The following is a 16,589-nucleotide window of genomic DNA, read 5'->3' on the forward strand; positions in this document are numbered from 1 at the left end:
CAGAGCGGGACCAGGCTTTGTCCCTGGGGTGTTGGAAAGACGAGAAGAGAACTGGCAGCAGGGGGAGGGGAGGCCGGGGCATCCGGGTGGCCTGGGGTGAAGCTGGAGGTGCCCCAAGAGATGGACGAGGCGTGAACTGGAAGGTGGGAGAGGACGTGGACCTAAGGACCCTGGGACTTCTGGCTGGGCACCCGTGTCGGGAGCATCTCCCCATCCCTCCCCTGTCCCCCTTGCCACACGGCATCACCCATTTGGGGCGATTGTCCTGCATGTGCCCCAACCACGGCTGGTGGCTGCTCTGGCCACGCTCCCCAGGGCTCCCACGGGGACTCCCACATACCTGCCGCTGGTCAGGCCGGGGAGGAAGTGTGGCTCTGGGCCACTGGGGACGGGTCACAGTCCTCTGCTAGACAGTGCCCAGCGTGAGCCACCGTCCCCACCCACATGTGCACTCCCGTGTCAGGCTCATGCAGCCCTGTGAGAGCGACAGGTCCTAACGCTGAGAAGTATCTGTGGCTTGTGATTTCAAACTTCTTTTAGGATTTTATTTATTTGAGAAAAAAGCATAAGAGAGAGAGCACAAGCAGGGGGAGCGGCAGGCAGAGGGAGAAGCAGGCTTCACACTGAGCAGGAAGCCCGATGTGAGACTCGATCCCAGGACTCTGGGGTCATGACCTGAGCCGAAGGCAGGTGCCCCGCCGACAGAGCCCCCCGGGTGCCCCCATTTCAGTCTCTTGGGACTGTAGCTCCCAAGATGGGTGCTTTGTCTGAGGACCTGGGATGCCCATTCCAGAGTGTGTAGAAACGAAACAGTTTGTTGAAATGTTTGGTTCTTGCTAAAGGTCTGTGTCGGATACTGAGGGATTTTATTCCCTGTTATAAAATGCGGGTCGCGATTCCCCACATGGCCTCCACTGTCCACTGATGTGTCACAACGGGCTTCAGAACCCCCCAAAGCCCCCGGGAAACCGGCAGGCACCCCCTCCTTGGCCAGCCCATGAGACACAGTGGGACAGCCTCCAGGCCCCAGTGCCACTGGGCGCCAGTGTGGGGAAGGGACACTGAGAGCGGAAAGGGGCTGGTGGAGGCCGCGTCTGACTCCGGAAGCCATTGCTGTTTGTAGAGCCTCCCGCTCGGGAAGCAGGTTCTGAGGGTATCGTCGGGCACGCCGACGTGCGTGCAGCAGTGACCTCAGCTTTGCCATGTGCTGCCGGAGGGTGACGGCCAGTGACACCAAGTCCAGGGTGAACCTCCAGGAGGTTCAGGGAGGTCAGGGTTGAGAATGAGTGCAGGCTGTGGGGCCACCAGCGCCCGCGGCCTTGGTGGCCGTGCCTCCTTGTCAGTGGAAGCCGCTGGCTTCGGGAAGTCAGGGTCCGCGGGACTCAGATTCGCAGACGCCGTGACGGCCAGACCCCAGACCCGCAGTTCTGCAAACCTGAGCGGTTCCCTGAGGAACGAGGGACAGGCTTCTGGGCTGCGCGTGTTTGGGGCTGTCGGGCTAATGGGGTTAGGCCAGTCTCAGATCGGGGCTTCTGGGGGATTCAGCCTCGACTGACCACGGGACACTTGCGGTCCCCGGCTGGGCCTGCAGGGCCGTGTCCTGCTGTGTCCGTGGGGCTGACAGCCGCAGCAGCACAGGCCGACCAACAACTTCGGTGCCTTCTGGGTCTGCCTTCTGTGGCAAAGCGGGGGCTAGACGCCCTATCTCAGGGGAGAGGCTGGACGCCCAGTTGGGGTCAGCTGGACGCCCGGTCTCAGAGGCGGGGAGTGTCAGGCTAACTGGGAAGCAGCTCTGAATGCTTGGGCCCTGGGTCCCCGGTCTTGGCCGGCACGTCTGTTGCCGGAGACGCCTCCTACAGCCCCGCTGCCCTCAGGCCGGCTCCGTTGTCCCGCACGCCTGTGTTCTCGAACACTGCGGGAACTTGGCCTTCGAAGCTGGGCTCCCTGACCTGGGACCTCCTGCCAGAGCTGTTTGGAGCCAGGCTCTCTGAGGTGTGGGCGTCTGAGAGCTCGCCGGCTGCACCCGAGGCTGGGGCTGGAGCGTGGGCCCCTCGGTGCCAGAGGGACTGGTTTTTGTCTTCACTTGCGGGCGGCCGCAGCCGACCCAGTCAGTGCTGGAGCCCCTAGCCGGGGGCTCTGTTCTGCTTTTGTTAAACCTCAGGCCGGCGGCCAGGGGCACATTAGCAGGATTGGTGCCTGGACCTGCGGTTGATGTGAAGCCCGTCGACAGCCCGCCAGTGTGCAGACCGTGTCCGAGCCCTGGTGGGCGCTGGCGCAGTCCGAGTATTCCCGGGCAGTCCCAGGAAAGCCCAAACCAGCCTCCTGCTGGTCCCGCTCAGGCACGCTGGTCCTCAGCTGTCCAGCATGTGCCGGATGGTCCCATGCCATCAGTGGCCGCACTGATAACCCCACACCCCAGGAGGTGGCATTACAGTGCTCCCAGCAGACAGGGAGTCAGAAGCCAGAAAGGGAAGGACCCTTACCCGCCCTGTGACACAGCCAGCGTGGGCCTCCACCCAGGCAGGGGCTCAGGGCCAGCCCCGTAACCTCTGTGCACGAAGGGCTGGCCTCTAGGTGACAGACACACCTGCCCCAGGGCCTGTCCCGTGTCCTGCCCTGCTGGCCTGTCTCTGTCCCGTGCTCTGCCCTGCTGACCTCTCTCCCCATCCCGTGTTCTGCCCTGATGACCTCTGTCCCTGTCCCGTGTCCTGCCCTGATGACCTCTGTTCCTGACCCGTGTCCCGCCCTGCTGATCTCTGTCCCCGTCTATGTTCCGCCAGGAAACTGATCAGTATCTCCTTCGGGGACCTGAACCCGTTCCCCCTGCGCCAGATCCGGAACCGGCGCTCCTACCACTTGGAGAAGGTGCGGCTCGAGCTCACGGAGCTGGAGGCTATCCGAGAGGACTTCCTGCGTGAGCGGGACGCCAGCCCCGACAAGGGTGAGCTGGTCAGTGACGAGGAGGAGGACACCTGAGCGCCCCCCACCCCAGGACGCTGCTCTTGCCTTCACAACCAAAGTGTACCAGAGGGTCCCGGTGGGGGTCTCTGCTCTCGGGAAGCCGGAAGGCGGTGCCCGTGGCTTCTGGAAGTCTGCTGGGCAGACGTCCGCGGCCACGCTGCCCTTTCTTACTCGCGGGCGGGTCTGTTCTGCGTCCAACCTTCCTTTGCGGGGCAGGCGCTGCCCGGTGCACCCCGGGGGACCCGCGGGTCGCTTTCCAGAGCCCATTGACAGCACCATCTGGGCTTTGTGCATGGCTCGCACCCCGGGAACCTGCCGTGGGCCATCTCCTGGGTTGCCCCCGTACACGGGCCCGCTGCGCTGCGCGTCCCCCCCACTCCACCACTGCACTGCGCATCCCCCCCCACTCCACCGCTGCGCTGCGCGTCCCCCCCCCACCCCACCCCAGGCTGGAGCGCGGCTTCTTCAGGGGCCGTGAGGTGAGCGGAGCGAGCGCATCCACGTTCAGAAGTGGTCTGTGGAAACCCGCCGCCTTCTGTGCGGGGCGAGCCGCCCACGGTGCCCCGTGGCCCTCCAGACACCCCACGCTGTCCCCGGCCCCGTCAGCTGTCGGCGGGTGGCTGGGCTATCCCACCCTGCGCTCTGCCCAGCTCGGCTCCGGGAGGTTCTGGGGAAGACCTTCCGTCTGCGGAGTGACTCGTGGAGTCACCGTGTGGGGACGACAGTCCACTCTGCACAGCAGGCCCACTGCTGGGGCATGCCCTACTGGAGGGGACACAGGAAGCTTCTGGGGATGCCCTACAGGGCAGCGGTGTGGCGGGGGGTGACATTGTCCACCGGTGCTGGGGGTCTCCACCTGCTGGGCCAGTGCCATCGCTTGGGGCGCAGCTTAGGTGAGCGGTCCCCCCGCCATGCTGCCCAGAGGCATGCGCGTCCTTGCAGGCAACCTCGCCCCTCCCTGGGGCCTGCGTGGTCCTGGCTGCGGGGTCCCCACTGCCTCCAGCAGATCGGGCTGCCCACGCTATTCTGCAGACTGGGGGGCCGTCTTTCTGAGGCTCTGCAAGGAGGCCTTACCCAGGAAGGCGGTTCTCGCTTTATTGGTCAGCGGACTGTCCCCGATCCCGCCGCACCAGCACTCTGGGGCAGGGGACAGGCTGGCTGCTGAAGGTCGGCTCGGGCCGTGGCCTCACTGCCATCCGCAGACTGTGCCCGTCGCAGCCCCAGGCAGCTGACTGGCGGGGGCACAGCAGTGAGGAGGCCCCGCAGGGTTGGGTCTGGTTTCCAAGCTGACTTCCCTGTACGGCCATATCCTGGGGGAAGATGCTGCCTTTCGGGCTGGGCTGCTTGTGTCTGTTCTGCCCCAGAAGGGCCCCTCTTCGAAGCACCGGAGGTGGGCGCAGGTGCCTGTGTGTGGCTGGAGCTGTGGTTTCGGGCGCGGCTGGCAGGGCCATGCTAGTGTCACCAGGGAGCTGTCCGTGGCCGGGTGGTGGCCATGAGAGCGGTGCGGTCGTGGGGGGAGCATATGGGGGACACTTTGCCGGGGCCGCCCCATCCCTGGGTGTCCGGAGGGCGGGGGCGCTCGGCCTGGCCCAGACAGGGGGCGGGGTGGAGGGCAGCAGGCCGTGTGCCCGCGGCTCCACTGCCCACAGCGCAGGGCAGCTGCTGGCGTGCACGGGGACTGCTTGGGTGTTTCACAGGCTGAATATCTGTTTATACTTTTGTATATTTTTCACTACAGTTTATATTTTTATAGACAATTTTTATCAAGGTTTTTCTAGATCACATACACCTATTTTATATGACGTGTTCTCCCTTGTGAATAGCTCTGTGTGCACGTGTGCGCGCGCGTGTGTGTGAGAGAGAGGGAGGAACAGAGCAGCCGGGGTTGCGCCCCCGTGGCCGGCACGACCCCTCGCTGCTGTGTGGCGGCTTCTCCAGGTAGCGCGTCCCTGCGCATCCCGCCCTCCCACGGCCCCCAGGGCGCCCAGGGCTGGACCGAGTCGGCTTTCCGCCCATCGTGTCCATATAGGAAGCGTTCTAGGCAAATCGCCAGCGCAGCGTTCGTACTTGTGCACAGACCCCTCTCCGGCTTTGTACGGGGCCGTCTTCCGGCACGTGCCCTGGGCAGCTGGGCCCGCCTGGGGCAGCCCCGAGGGGGGTGGGGGCAGGTGGCCTCCCTCGCTGTCACTGTGGCTTCTCGGAGTTAGATTTTGGAACAGTCATACTAAAAAACCAAATAAACTACTAATTTGTACAATGTTCTGGTTTGAGATGCAGTTGCAGTCCGTCATGATGGGGCTCAGAGGGGACAGGACCTGGCTGGGAGGGGACGGACTCTGACCCGCCAGCTGGCTGTTTCTAGGTCCACGCTCTCGGTCTGCCCCGGGGTGCGTGGGTCGGGGCTCTCGGTCAGCCGTGCAGCCCTGGGAGCCGCAGTCAAGCCGCAGGGGAACTGGGGGCACCGAGGGGAGCGCTTCGGGGTCCTGGGCTTCAGTCAGGAGCCGGAGCAGCCCCCCAGGCCCCCGCCACAGCTGCGTCGTGCCCGCCTGAGTCACAGGCTGTTTGCCTCCTGTCTGGGCTGACCGTTCCGGCCCAGCTGCTGCGGGGGACGCCATCCCCCTCGTCCCCACCGTCGGAAACACACGCAAGCATGATTGAGACCAAATGTGTTTCCACAGTGTGGGGGAGGGGCGCCGGGGGGATTTCCAGAGCGAGCGGATAAGGATGGGCTGAACTGTCTCCTCCTGGGACAGACTCAGCGAGGCCTGGGGCACCTGAGGTCACAGCACTGGGACAGGGACCCCCATGCTCGGCATGGGGCAGGAGCCCAGAGGCAGAGGCCCCGTCCTCAGAAGGGTTGCCGCCATGCACCACACTGGCCCCGGGAAGCCGTTACAGAGTGTGGGTCCCCAGGGCCTCCTGGGGCTGCAGGGCTGTCGCAAACACAGGAAGGAAGTCTGGTACCCCTTCCTCCCCAACTGAGCGGCGATGCTGGGACGCAAAGGCCAGGGACACTTGCTTTCCGGAGTGACTTCAGCCCACCTTGTCCCTGCATGCAGCCACCCTGGGGCCTGCAGGGACAGCGGCTAGCGGGAGGGGGGCTCCAGGAGGGCCTGGCCAGACCCACACCAAGCCAGGGGCTTCTTGGGCCCCGTGGGGCGTGTTCCTGGAAGGGCTCTGGTGTGTGAGCGGAGAGTGGGAAGCCGGAGAGTAGCTCTGCCCTCCGTCCCTTCCTCAGAGGAACTGGCTGGCACTTGTGACTGGCTTTAGCGGCTGCTGGGTCTCTCGCTCTCGGTCCCTGGGGAGTGATTTTCCATGGCCTCCTCCTGTCCCCAGCCAGCCATAAGGGGCCACATGGCCCTCACCCCACCACACACAGCTCAGAAACCACCATGCACGTCACAGGACGTGTCCCTTGCAGGCATCTGGGGGTCTGGACGTCCCTGAACTTCACTGTCCCCCATTTGGAGAAGGGGCATTCCAGGCCCCAGGAGCAGGACTGGGGAGCAGGCTCCAAACGACACGGCCACTTCCAGAGGAGGGGCCAGGGCTGGCAGGGCCGGGCTGAAGCCCAGAAGCCCCTTGCAACACCTCCACCCCCTGCTGCCGCATTCAGGGGTCCGGATCCGTGGGTGGAGGTCTGGCGGGGGGACAGAACCAGCTACGACCCGCCCAGTCATCTCTGAACACGGGGCCCATGGCAGAAAGGGACAAATGGGGGCTGTCCATCTGCTCCTGCCAGCAGCCCTGTCACCCCTAGGAGGTCACCAGGCTCCACAGAGCTGCCGCCTCCTCCTTTGGTGCAGGTGAGTTAACATGGGGGTCCCAGAGCCCTCAAGGCCATCCCCAGGGGGCAGTTCCTACTGCCCGAGGTGGGCCGTGAGCCGGTCGCCGTGAGACCGCGGTCTGAGGCCCTGGGGTGGGGATGCAGGGGAAGGGCCTGAGCTGGGGGCACAGAACGAGCGTGGCCAGGACCACTGCTCCCCACACCCATGGAGGCCACCATATACCTCAGGGTCACATGAGGAGGACGGAGAGCAGGAGACGGGCCCTGAAACTCTCCCAGTGTGAGAGGAAGCCACGCGGCAGATTAGAACTGGGTGCTTGTTTATGTATAATAATAATAAAGGTTATGCAAACCGTTAAAAAAATACTTTTTCTTGGGGGAGGGGTCCCCAGCCCACCACCAGCAGGCCGGGTTAGCACCTTCGGGGTGCAGCCCCCAGTGGGGCATGAGGTCCGTGCGTCTGGGTGAGGGGTCGGCGGATCCGTGCGTCCCGGACGGGGGTGGTCAGCGGCGGGCGACCCGCTGATGGCCGCGGGAGGGGGCTCCGTGGCCCGGAGTGGGGCAGGAGCGGCAGCACTGGGTGCGGACAGCGGGCAGCTGGCATCGGCCCAGCAGGCGCAGGGTCTCACAGAAGCCGAACGACAGACGGTCCCGCTCACAGCCTGTGAAGACAGGGGGAGGCAGGGCAGGGAGGCCCCTCAGGCTGGAGCCTGGACGCCGTGGCGGGCCGCCTGCCACTCCCAGGGTCTCTGGGCTCCAACTGTTGCTGGCCTTGTCCCACCTGTACCCCCAGGTCTCTGGGGAACTGACCCGGCTACACCCCGCTTTCCAGAGGAAAGGCCCTGGGACCCCCACCCCCGACCAACTCAAGTGCTCCTGAGAAGCCAGCCAGCCTGCTGCCGCCCCTCTCCATCCCTCCTGACCCCCTGCAACCCCCCAGGTTGGCCTCAGCCTCAGCTTCCAGGCCGGAGGCCTGGGGAGAAGGGGTGGGCCTGGGCTCTCCCCGTACAAGCCGGGCCTCCGGAGCAGGGACGGAGGAAGGCTGCAGCTGGCTGGCCCTCCCACCCTGTGCTTATCGGAGCTATTTTGGGAAGCACTTCACTTCCAGCCTCCTGGCCTTGCTCCCGCTGCCGCGGACGGCCCCCAGCTGCCCAGCTCGCACCCGCAGACGTCCCGGGGGAGGAGGGAAGGAACGACCATGCACAGCCGTGGGCTTGGCATTGGGCAGGAGGTAGCAGCTGTTGGCCGCAGACCTGCGTCCTGTTCTCACTGTGTGACCTCACGCAAGCTGCTTAACCTCGGGGGGTGGGGGGACAGTTCCCTCCTCTGCCAGTGACCCTCCTCCCCACAAACGGATGTGGGTCACGCTAAGTCAGCTGCTCACCGTGGTGACCACACACCCTGGAGTTTCCAGGCTTTCTAAATGTCTTGTCACACATTCCCCAAACCATCAAAACATCCTGGGGCTCCAGGATCCTGGCGTCCCAGTGCCCTCCCCGCACCAGCCTCCGCCCTGAATGCCTCATGGGGGACACCTGGCGGTTCAGCCACCTAACCAGCTCCCCAGCCCCCTGCCTGCAGTCCACCAGACCCCTGGCCTCAGTTCCCAGCAGACAGCCCAGCCACCCAAGCTCCCATGGCCCGGAGCCCAGTGTGAAGGGCCGCAAGGAGCTGTGGGCGGCTCCCATGTGGAGACAGGTGCTGTAGCCGCTGCTGGGAAGTCCCACGGGGGCCAGCGTCGGGGCAGGGCAAGCGGCACCCCTGCAGGGGTCTGGGGCCCTGGGATGGGAGGAGGCCAGGGCAGCGTGGCAAGGCCACTTCTCCTCTGGGCCTGGACCAGGGCCACCAGGAGCCCATGGCATCGAGACGGCAGGTCGGGGCAAGTCCCTGAGGCACTGACGGCCACCCTGACGGCTGCAGACTGTTGTTGGGGCGGGGGGGGGGCAGCGGCTGAGAGGCACAGAAGCCACCAGGGTCCCCCCACTGACAGAGGGGCCCTGAGCTCTCTTCCTGACCTCACGGCGGCTACCCGCACAGACAGTGACCACCTTCCCCGAGCACCTCCTGGGCCCTCCCCTCAGCACCTTATTTCTGCTCAGGTGCTCACCCTGCCCAGGCCTGGGGGCTGCCCAGGAAGTGGAGCCTAAGGCCACAGAGCTGGGAAGGGGCCCAGGTGTGAGTCCAGGGCCAGCTTCCTGCACTTAGCAGTGCCAGGGAGGCTGGGCTGCCGGAAGGCACGTGTGCCGGGTCCCTGGCCACCTCTGGCTCGGGTCCTTCTTCCAGGAGGACACAGCTGGCCGGGAAGGAGCCAGCTGCCAGCGGCCAGCCAGACCCTGGCAGGGAGACCACCTTCTGCGGCCACGGTGCATGCTCTGGGCACCCCTCCCCCAGCCAGAGTGGGGGCCGGCGGCTCACCCACCCCTGGCCTCACTCAGTGGGCCATGGACACCAGGGGGAAAGGGAGCTTGCTGGAGGTCACACAGCGACTTGGGGGCCGTGTCTGCTGCCACCCCCCTTCCTGCCCTAGAGCGGGGTGCCCGCGGGGCGCCCATCAGGCTGGACCCCCTTAGCTCTGGCCCGCAGCCTCACAGTCCTCTGTGGGCCACCGAGGATCCCGTCTCCTGGTCCTCCCCACCCCAACCCCGCGCACGGCGCCACTGACTCACGGGGTGCCTCGGCGAGCTCGCAGTCCTGGGCGCCGCACGGCCGGGAGCTCTCGGGCCAGGCCTCGTGGCTGCACTGCTCACTGTCTTCCTCGGGCAGCCCCGTCTGGGTATTGATACACCGGACCAGACGCCGCTGCACGCCACCGCCACAGGGCGCTGAGCACTGCGCAAAGCGGGGGAGGTCAGGGTCCCCCTGGGCCAGGCTGGGACCTGGGGGGCAGGGCACCCCTGAGGCACTGCCAGTACCTTCCCTAGGCGAGTCCCTGCAACCAACGGCTCCCACCCCATCGCCCCGCCCCACCCCAGCCCCTCAGAGCCCTGCAGGGCCAGGGAGGAGCCCAGGAGCCCCCGGAGGGTAGGGGGCAAACCCTGACACAGGTCGGCAGGGCCGGCCACAGCCATGGGCAGCCAAGAGGAGGTGGTGGCAAGTGCCTCCACCAGGGCCCTCCATCCTGTCAGGCTTCCAACCACTGAGCCCCGCAGGCCTCACCCTGGCCCCCCCATCCTAGCACCTGCCATGATATCACAGGCCCTCGCCTGGCTGCCAACACCGTGTGTGGTGACCAGAGCGCCTGGTGCACAGCACGGGGCGATTCCTTCCTGAGACAAGGAGGCCTGGGTTGCGGGACCCTAACCTCGCCCGTGGGCTGGCTCACCTGGCCCCAGGGCCCCACCACCCATTGCGTGCAGGGGTGCGTGTTGCAGGCCCGCGTGCTGTTGGGTCTCAGCGTCTCCTCACAGAGGCCCGGCTCCGGGCAGGTCACCAGACGCTGCTGCTCGCCACCGCCACAGGCCTCCGAGCACTGGAAGGGTGGGACAGGCAGGGAGAGGGCTGGGGTGCAGCCAGAGTCTGAGGACACCCCCCGCCCCGCCCTGGGCTCTCCCAGCCTCACCTCCCTCCAGGAAGAGGTGTACCAGCTGAGGCAGGGCTGCAGCCCGCAGGCACGGCGCGCAGGCGGCATGGCCGGCCCCGGCTGGCAGTGGAAGGGCCGCAGCGGCCGCAGGTCCCGCGTGTCCATGCACTGCACGTCCCGCACAGAGGACCCCCCGCCACAGCTGCGGGAGCACTGCAGGCCGGGGTGTGGGGTGAGCGGACCCCGTGCCCCCACAACACCGAGAGATCTGGCCAGGAGCCAGGGCAGCTGCCCAGGGGCCAGGTGGACGGGGACGAACAAGGGAGCGGCGGGGACAATGAAACCCTGAGGGGGAGGGCAGCCGGCAGCCAACAGGCTCACAGCAGGTCCGGGCAACCCAGGGAAAGGGGAGGAGGCAGCCACACGAGCCCAAGGACGGAGGCGCAGAGCCCCCCCCGCCCCAGCCTGCACAGGGGGCTGGGCGGACCTGGCATGCACCCCGAGGCCCACACACCTTACTCCAGTTCCCCGTGTGCCAGGCGGCACAGGGCCTCAGGTGGCAGCGGCGGGCGGGCTGGGGCCGGCCAGCGGGAGGGCAGTCGTCCTCGCGGCCGGAGCTACAGCGCACGGACCTCCAGACGGCGCCCAGGCCACAGGTGGTGGAGCACTAGGGACCGGGGCCAGGGCACAGGCGTGAGGGCGGGAACCACCTCATGCCATCCCAGCCGGGGCCACCCATCGGGGGGGCGGGGGAGCCAGCGCCTCGCCTTCCCCATCTGCAAAATGAACTCTTCCACCCGCCTCCAAGGAGACACAACTGTCCCCACTCACAGGGGACAGAGGAGGGGGCCTCGTGGTCACGACCAGGTTCACTACTCCCCAAAATCCCCTAGGAAGTGAATCTGGATCCTTCGTGGAGTCCCTGCCTGTCCCTCCCCACCCCAAAATGAGGCGTCTGGACACAACTTCCACAGGGATGATGTGCGGGCGCCCTTCAGCCTCTGTCTATCAAGTTCAGACCTCGAGGCCCCTGACCGAGCAGGGTGGGGCCCCGAGGGCGTTCCAGGTGGCAAGGGTCTGAGCAGCCCCTGGAGAAGAAGGGCTGAGGCCCACTGACCCCAGTGGGTTTCCACTGGGCCTGGGAGCCCCAGAAGGGCTTCCACACCAGCACAGCTGTCCCGGACAGTGCCGGGAGCAAGCAAGCTGGAGTCTGAGGGTCGGGGCTCCTGGCTGCCGCGCTCCGTGTGCGACTCCGCCTTCCCTACACTGTGGCCCCCTGTGCTGCTCCGGCACGGACCTCAAGAGACCCGGAGACTGGAAGATGGGCCCCTTGCCCCCCCTGCTCACATGGAAACCTGAGGCTGACAGGACAGACTGCCCCCGGGGGCACACAGAGGGCAACAGGATGATCTGGGGTCACGGGCTGCCAGTCCCCAGATCCCGGCATCCCCACACATCTGAGACGCAGGGCCCGTTTCCCGACGAGTGCGCGGTCAGCAGGGCCTACTCGACCCCAGCGCCTTACCTCGCTCCAGCTTCCAACCTCCCAGCTGGCATTCCCGGCCGGTGGCCAGTCCTCGGCCAGGCCGGGGTCCAGGGGCTTGGCCTCGGGGACTCTGCTGCTATTGGCCGAACTGTCCTGAGCTGGTACAGGCAGCAGCACGGGGCTCCGGGGCACCTCAGAGCCAGGGCCTTCAGGCTGGCCCACAGGTCCTGGGGCCAGCCCCCAAAATGTGTGCTCAAGGCCAGGGGTGGGCATCGGAAGGAAGGTTCCTGGCACAGCCTCGGTCTGCAGGTCCCACGGGGCTGAAGGGGTGGGAGTGCCCGGTTCCAGGGGGCTGGCCCCGGCCCAGGTGGCTGGCAGAGTGGCTGGGGGAGGAGGGGAAGGATCTCCCCCGATGGGGGGCCACAGCTTGGTGTCCACAGGGCCTTGGCCACCGCCCAGAACTGGTTCCCAGGCCACGGTCCCCACCGTCCATGGATCTCCTATGTCAGGACTGGGGGAAGCACGGCTGGTGCTAAAGGAGGGCAAAGGGGGAGACGTGGGGTGGGGTCCTTGGGGCAGGCTTGTTGTTCGGGGGTCTAAGTCTTCCTCCTCGTCCTCATAGAGCTCGTTGGCCCCCTGCCAGCGTGGGGGGTACGGCTGGCTCCGGCTGTCTTCCCCTCCCGGGAGCCTGTTTTGGCCCCCAGGGGCAGCAGGTGTCTCCATGCCACCGACTGAAGTGGGGGGCCAGGGCCAGCTAGGGAACCCCAAGTCTGGGGCCCCGGTGGGGGTGTCCTCCTCAGGTAAGAAATTGACTAGGGGGTTCCCAGGGGCCTGCTCTGAGGGTGGGGCCAGAGAGCGGCCAGCCTGGCTGGGCCAAGGGGCAGGGGTCCCGTCTCCCAGTGCCCCCTCCTTTTCGGTCCCAGGAGGCTCTGAGGCTGGCAGGGGGGTGCCTGTGGGGGACTCGGCAGGACTGCTCAGCGGTGGGGGTGTCCAGTCCCCTGCCCCTGCCAGGTCTGGGTCTGGCTCGTTGAAGGGCCCATAGGACAGGTCCTCGTGGAAGTTAATGAAGTTGTAGTCATAGTAGAAATCGTCAACAAACACAGGCCCCGGCGGGCCCAGCTCCGGGTCCTCCTCGATGGCATTGCCCATGCCAGCTGGCTCAAAGGATGAGGGGAGCAGAGGGCGTGGGGCCAGGCGTGGGGGGATGAAGTCGATCTCATTGAAGAGCTCGCGGCTGGAGGAGCCGCTGCCTGAGCCTTCGAGGTCCGGGCCCCGAGGACAGGGCAGCAGGGAGCAGGGGGCCACAGTGGCTGGCCGCTGGGCCTCATCACAGGGGACGCCGGTGTTGTTGGTACAGAGGACAATTCGGTGCTGAGTGGCCTCCCCACACGTCGCCGAGCACTGCAGAGGAAACCAGGCTGAGGGGCACAGACCAGGGGAAGCTGGGGTCCAGTGGGGTACCTGCTCCTGCTCGAGGTCAGATGAGAGGTGTAGGCCCGCTCTATCCGGCCCTGTCCAACTCGAGACCATGGCCGGTGGTGGCAGCGGCTTGCCGGGGCACCCTTGTCCCCGGGGCTGTGGGGACACGGGCCAGCCGGGGAATGCCCCCACCTCCCTCCCTCCCGCCGTGGGGCAGTCAGGGACCCCTGAAGACGGCCTCCACCTGCCCAGAGCCCAAGCCCGATGGCTGAGCTGGGGCCGGGCCCTCCCGTGCTGATGCTCACCTGAGACCAGTCCCCCACGGCCCAGGTGGCTGGACAGGGCACGTGGCGGTTGCAAGGGGTCTCAGCAGGGGGCCGGGGGAGGTGGGCGCAGGCGGGCGGCTCCAGGGCGCTCTGCTCGTCCAGCCCCACACTCCGGATGCAGAGCACGGTGCGGCGGGAGAGGCCCCCGGGGCCGCAGGAGCTGGAGCACTGCTGCCACTCCCCCGCCCACCACCTGCCGGGCACCCGGGCTGTCAGCGTCGGGGTCCCCACGGCTCAGGGCGCAGCCCCCCGTGTTCCTCCCCCCTCACCCCTGGGGGAGCCAGGCAAGTCCCGAGCCCATCTGAGCCCCCGAACACACAACACCTGGGATGTCCCGGGCAGGCCGGGTGGGGCGGGGGCAGCCAGCCCCTGGGGCTTGGAAAGAGAGGCCTTGCCCTGCTCCTTCTGCTCCGCTGGGGTCCCCAGAAGAGGGGGCAGTGGGGGGCCGGCTCACCGGGCTGGGCAGGGCTCCTCGCTGCACTTCCGCTGCCTGTCATCGGGCCGGCTCAGGGGGTCACAGTGTCTCTCGTCCACGGGCCCCGCCTGTCGCTCGCTGCAGCGCGTGCTTTGCCTCTGCACCCCTGGGGGCCGCGGGGGCTCAGCCTCAGCCTGGCACCAAGGGTGCCCCCACCTGAGCTGCCCTGCACCCCAACACAAACCCACATCCACTCTGCTAGTCGCTCCCAGAGCAAGTCCTCCCTCCTCCTCCTCACTGTCCTCCCGGCCTACTCCTCTGGCCCTGGAGGGGAGCAGAGTGTGCAGGCTCGGGGGCCGGTGGCCAGCCCTCTGGCTTCCTAGCTGGGAGGCCTTGGGCAGCTCACTGGGCCTCTCTGAACCTCAGCATCTTTGTCTGTAGCAGTAATACCTGCCTCGAAGCCGCCAGTGAGTGAGGACATCATGGAGTCCTGCAAACCCAACCCCGGCCTGAGCGCCTCCCTCCTAGCAGGGTCCGTGCTCAGAAAAGGGGGAGCAGCGAGGAAACTCATCAGACCTCTCCTCCCCCCCAGCAGACAGACATTCCTCTCCAGCCCCACAGTCCCTGCCACCTTTGTCCATGTTCCTGTCCTGCCACCACCTGCCTCTGGGTCTTTGCACAGCTGTGCCACTCACCTTCACCACGCCCCCCCCCCCCGTTTCCAGCAGCAGGACCCCCTCTAGCAGGCTCTGCCTTTGTCCCTGCTTCCCTCACAGACCAGGAGAGTGGATCTCCTCAGCCTGAGTCTCCCACCTCCTACCCACTCCCTCCCTCCCTAACAGAATTCTGCTGTGCAAGGTAACCGTGGGCCCTTGCTGTAGTGCCTGTGCACTGAGGGAGGTCTGGGGCACAGTCCTTCCAGGGAGAAGAGGGCACAAGTCCCCCGTGGGGGTCAGCCCCAGGCCCCTCCTTCCTGCCTGGACTGTAAAGAGGCCAGGAGAGAGCCATCTCACAGGTGTGACGGGGACTCACTGACAGGAGGAAGCTCCTGGGTCCTTAAGGGCACCCCAGGCCATCCTTCCAGCCTGGACCACCCCCCGGGGCCTGAGCCACTCCAGCCAGCCGGGGCCAGGGACCGCACCCACAGCTCAGCACGCACCCCCGACGGCCGCCACCACTCCACCGAACAAGGCCCCGTTGTCTAGTCTGTCCAATGGATTTGCTTTCATGGTTGTAAGTTTAGGGACGCTTACGTGGCGCAAGAGCCTTCTAACAACTTTTGAAGATTTGTGCCAAGGTTCGGGGGCCGGTGTTCATCTTATCATCAAACGAGCACTTTTGGGAACGCTCAGATGTGTGTCCCGGATTCCCGATGCCAAGCTCCCCGGACACTGAGGGGCAGTGGGCGTGCCTCTGCAGCAGGAGCTGGGGGAGGCACGGGGCCCACACTCACAGGGACCTTGGGTCAGGTCTCCGGCACGGGGCAGAGACACAGGCGGGAGGCCAGTCGGGGTGAGCCATGTGAGCAAAGGGTGGGATGGCTGCGTCCTCTCTGGGGGCCACATGCAGCATGGTGCCGGCCTTGCCCCATCCCAGCAGACCCGTATGACGTGGCTCTCAGCAGCCCCACTCCAGACGCAGGGCTGCGGGGGTCCAGGGGCCAGCGCTCCAGTCTGTGGGCGCTCGCCAACCAGCACTGAGCTGGAGGCAGAAGCCGGCCCCGCTGCTCAGAGACCCTGGGCCGACCCGTCCTCACCTGTGCCGCAGGTGACCGTGCACTTGGTCCAGGGCCCATAGCTCCAGGAGAACTCGGGCGGCTCGACCTCGCCAGGACTGTCTACCTCCCTGTGGATGGTGTACTCATAGCGCACCCCGGGGTTGCTCTCCTGGAACAGCAGCTGGGGGCGGCGGGCAAGGGCTGTGAGCACCAGGTGTCCCCTCCACCCACCCATACAGCCACCCCCAAGGAGCCAAGCCTGACCATTCTGGGCCCCAGGGCGGCCGCAGGACAGGCGGGGAGAGGAGGGCAGGGCGCGGGCTGAGTCCCTCGGGCCCCACCCTGCTCCCCCATCCGAGTCCTGCAGGGGGGCAGGCACCTGGATCCAGATGGGCTCGTGGGTGGGGCCAGGGGACGTGAGGCTCTCCCGGCCGCCGGTGCGTGTGTATGTGAAGGTGGTGCCCGCCGCCCGATAGTCACCGCTCCACTGGATGGTCCAGCCCCCGTTCAGGAAGTACTTCTCGGGGTCCTCGCTGCGCAGGGCCAGGAAGTTGGCGGCCTCCGCCACCTCCTCGATGCGGATCTCACGGGCACCGGCCGGGATCAGCCCCACATCCACGTAGCCTGTGGGCCAGGCATGGTGCCAAGGGTAAGGGGCGTGGTCGTCCCCTCTCCTCCTGGTCCCCCTGGCGGCTGATCCCACCAAGAGCTCAAGATTCTGAGCTCTGCAAAAGGCAGAGGCATCCCTCTGTCCTGGGTCACCGAGCAAACCTCCGAAGGCCCCTGAAGTCCTGCCACCAGGACCCACTGTCTTCACCCCCTCCTGGACACTGGGCTGCAGTCCGTGCCACCAGCCTGGCCCTTCCCCTGGACACTGTCCTCACTGCCAGCCTCACTGTCCTTTCACAGACTCCATGTGCTTCCCCCTAGGGCACAGGTACCGCCGTCACCCCCGTCT

At 66.6% G+C, this 16,589-nt stretch overlaps 2 protein-coding genes across 9 annotated transcripts in view; one reads left to right on the top strand and one right to left on the bottom strand.

Moving 5' to 3' along the window:
* TBC1D2B (TBC1 domain family member 2B) overlaps positions 1–12,930 on the top strand; it is a 67,000-nt gene extending 54,070 nt beyond the window's left edge. For 5 of the 6 annotated variants that reach the window (XM_047735695.1, XM_047735699.1, XM_047735700.1 and 2 more), the window contains one exon: positions 2,781–5,218. In XM_047735695.1, the coding sequence (XP_047591651.1) occupies positions 2,781–2,976 (196 nt within the window). In that variant the 3' untranslated portion in view covers positions 2,977–5,218. Of the gene's footprint in view, positions 1–2,780; positions 5,219–12,919 lie in introns of those variants that run through there. The other variant, XR_007128505.1, reaches the window with a different exon arrangement.
* The window catches only part of ADAMTS7 (ADAM metallopeptidase with thrombospondin type 1 motif 7), a 42,945-nt gene continuing 33,407 nt past the window's right edge, over positions 7,052–16,589 (bottom strand). The window contains exons 15-25 of one of the 3 annotated variants that reach the window (XM_047735693.1): positions 16,011–16,255; positions 15,671–15,812; positions 13,954–14,080; positions 13,479–13,692; positions 12,324–13,155; positions 11,794–12,197; positions 10,783–10,935; positions 10,308–10,481; positions 10,071–10,217; positions 9,415–9,577; positions 7,052–7,410 (exon numbers count right to left, since the gene is read on the bottom strand). In XM_047735693.1, the coding sequence (XP_047591649.1) occupies positions 7,253–7,410; positions 9,415–9,577; positions 10,071–10,217; positions 10,308–10,481; positions 10,783–10,935; positions 11,794–12,197; positions 12,324–13,155; positions 13,479–13,692; positions 13,954–14,080; positions 15,671–15,812; positions 16,011–16,255 (2,759 nt within the window). In that variant the 3' untranslated portion in view covers positions 7,052–7,252. Of the gene's footprint in view, positions 7,411–9,414; positions 9,578–10,070; positions 10,218–10,307; positions 10,482–10,782; positions 10,936–11,793; positions 13,156–13,478; positions 13,693–13,953; positions 14,081–15,670; positions 15,813–16,010; positions 16,256–16,589 lie in introns of all 3 variants that reach the window. The other 2 variants (XM_047735692.1, XM_047735694.1) reach the window with 2 other exon arrangements.

The sequence above is a fragment of the Lutra lutra genome, chromosome 7 (assembly GCF_902655055.1).
Source record: "Lutra lutra chromosome 7, mLutLut1.2, whole genome shotgun sequence".
NCBI classification, from domain to species: Eukaryota; Metazoa; Chordata; class Mammalia; order Carnivora; family Mustelidae; genus Lutra; species Lutra lutra.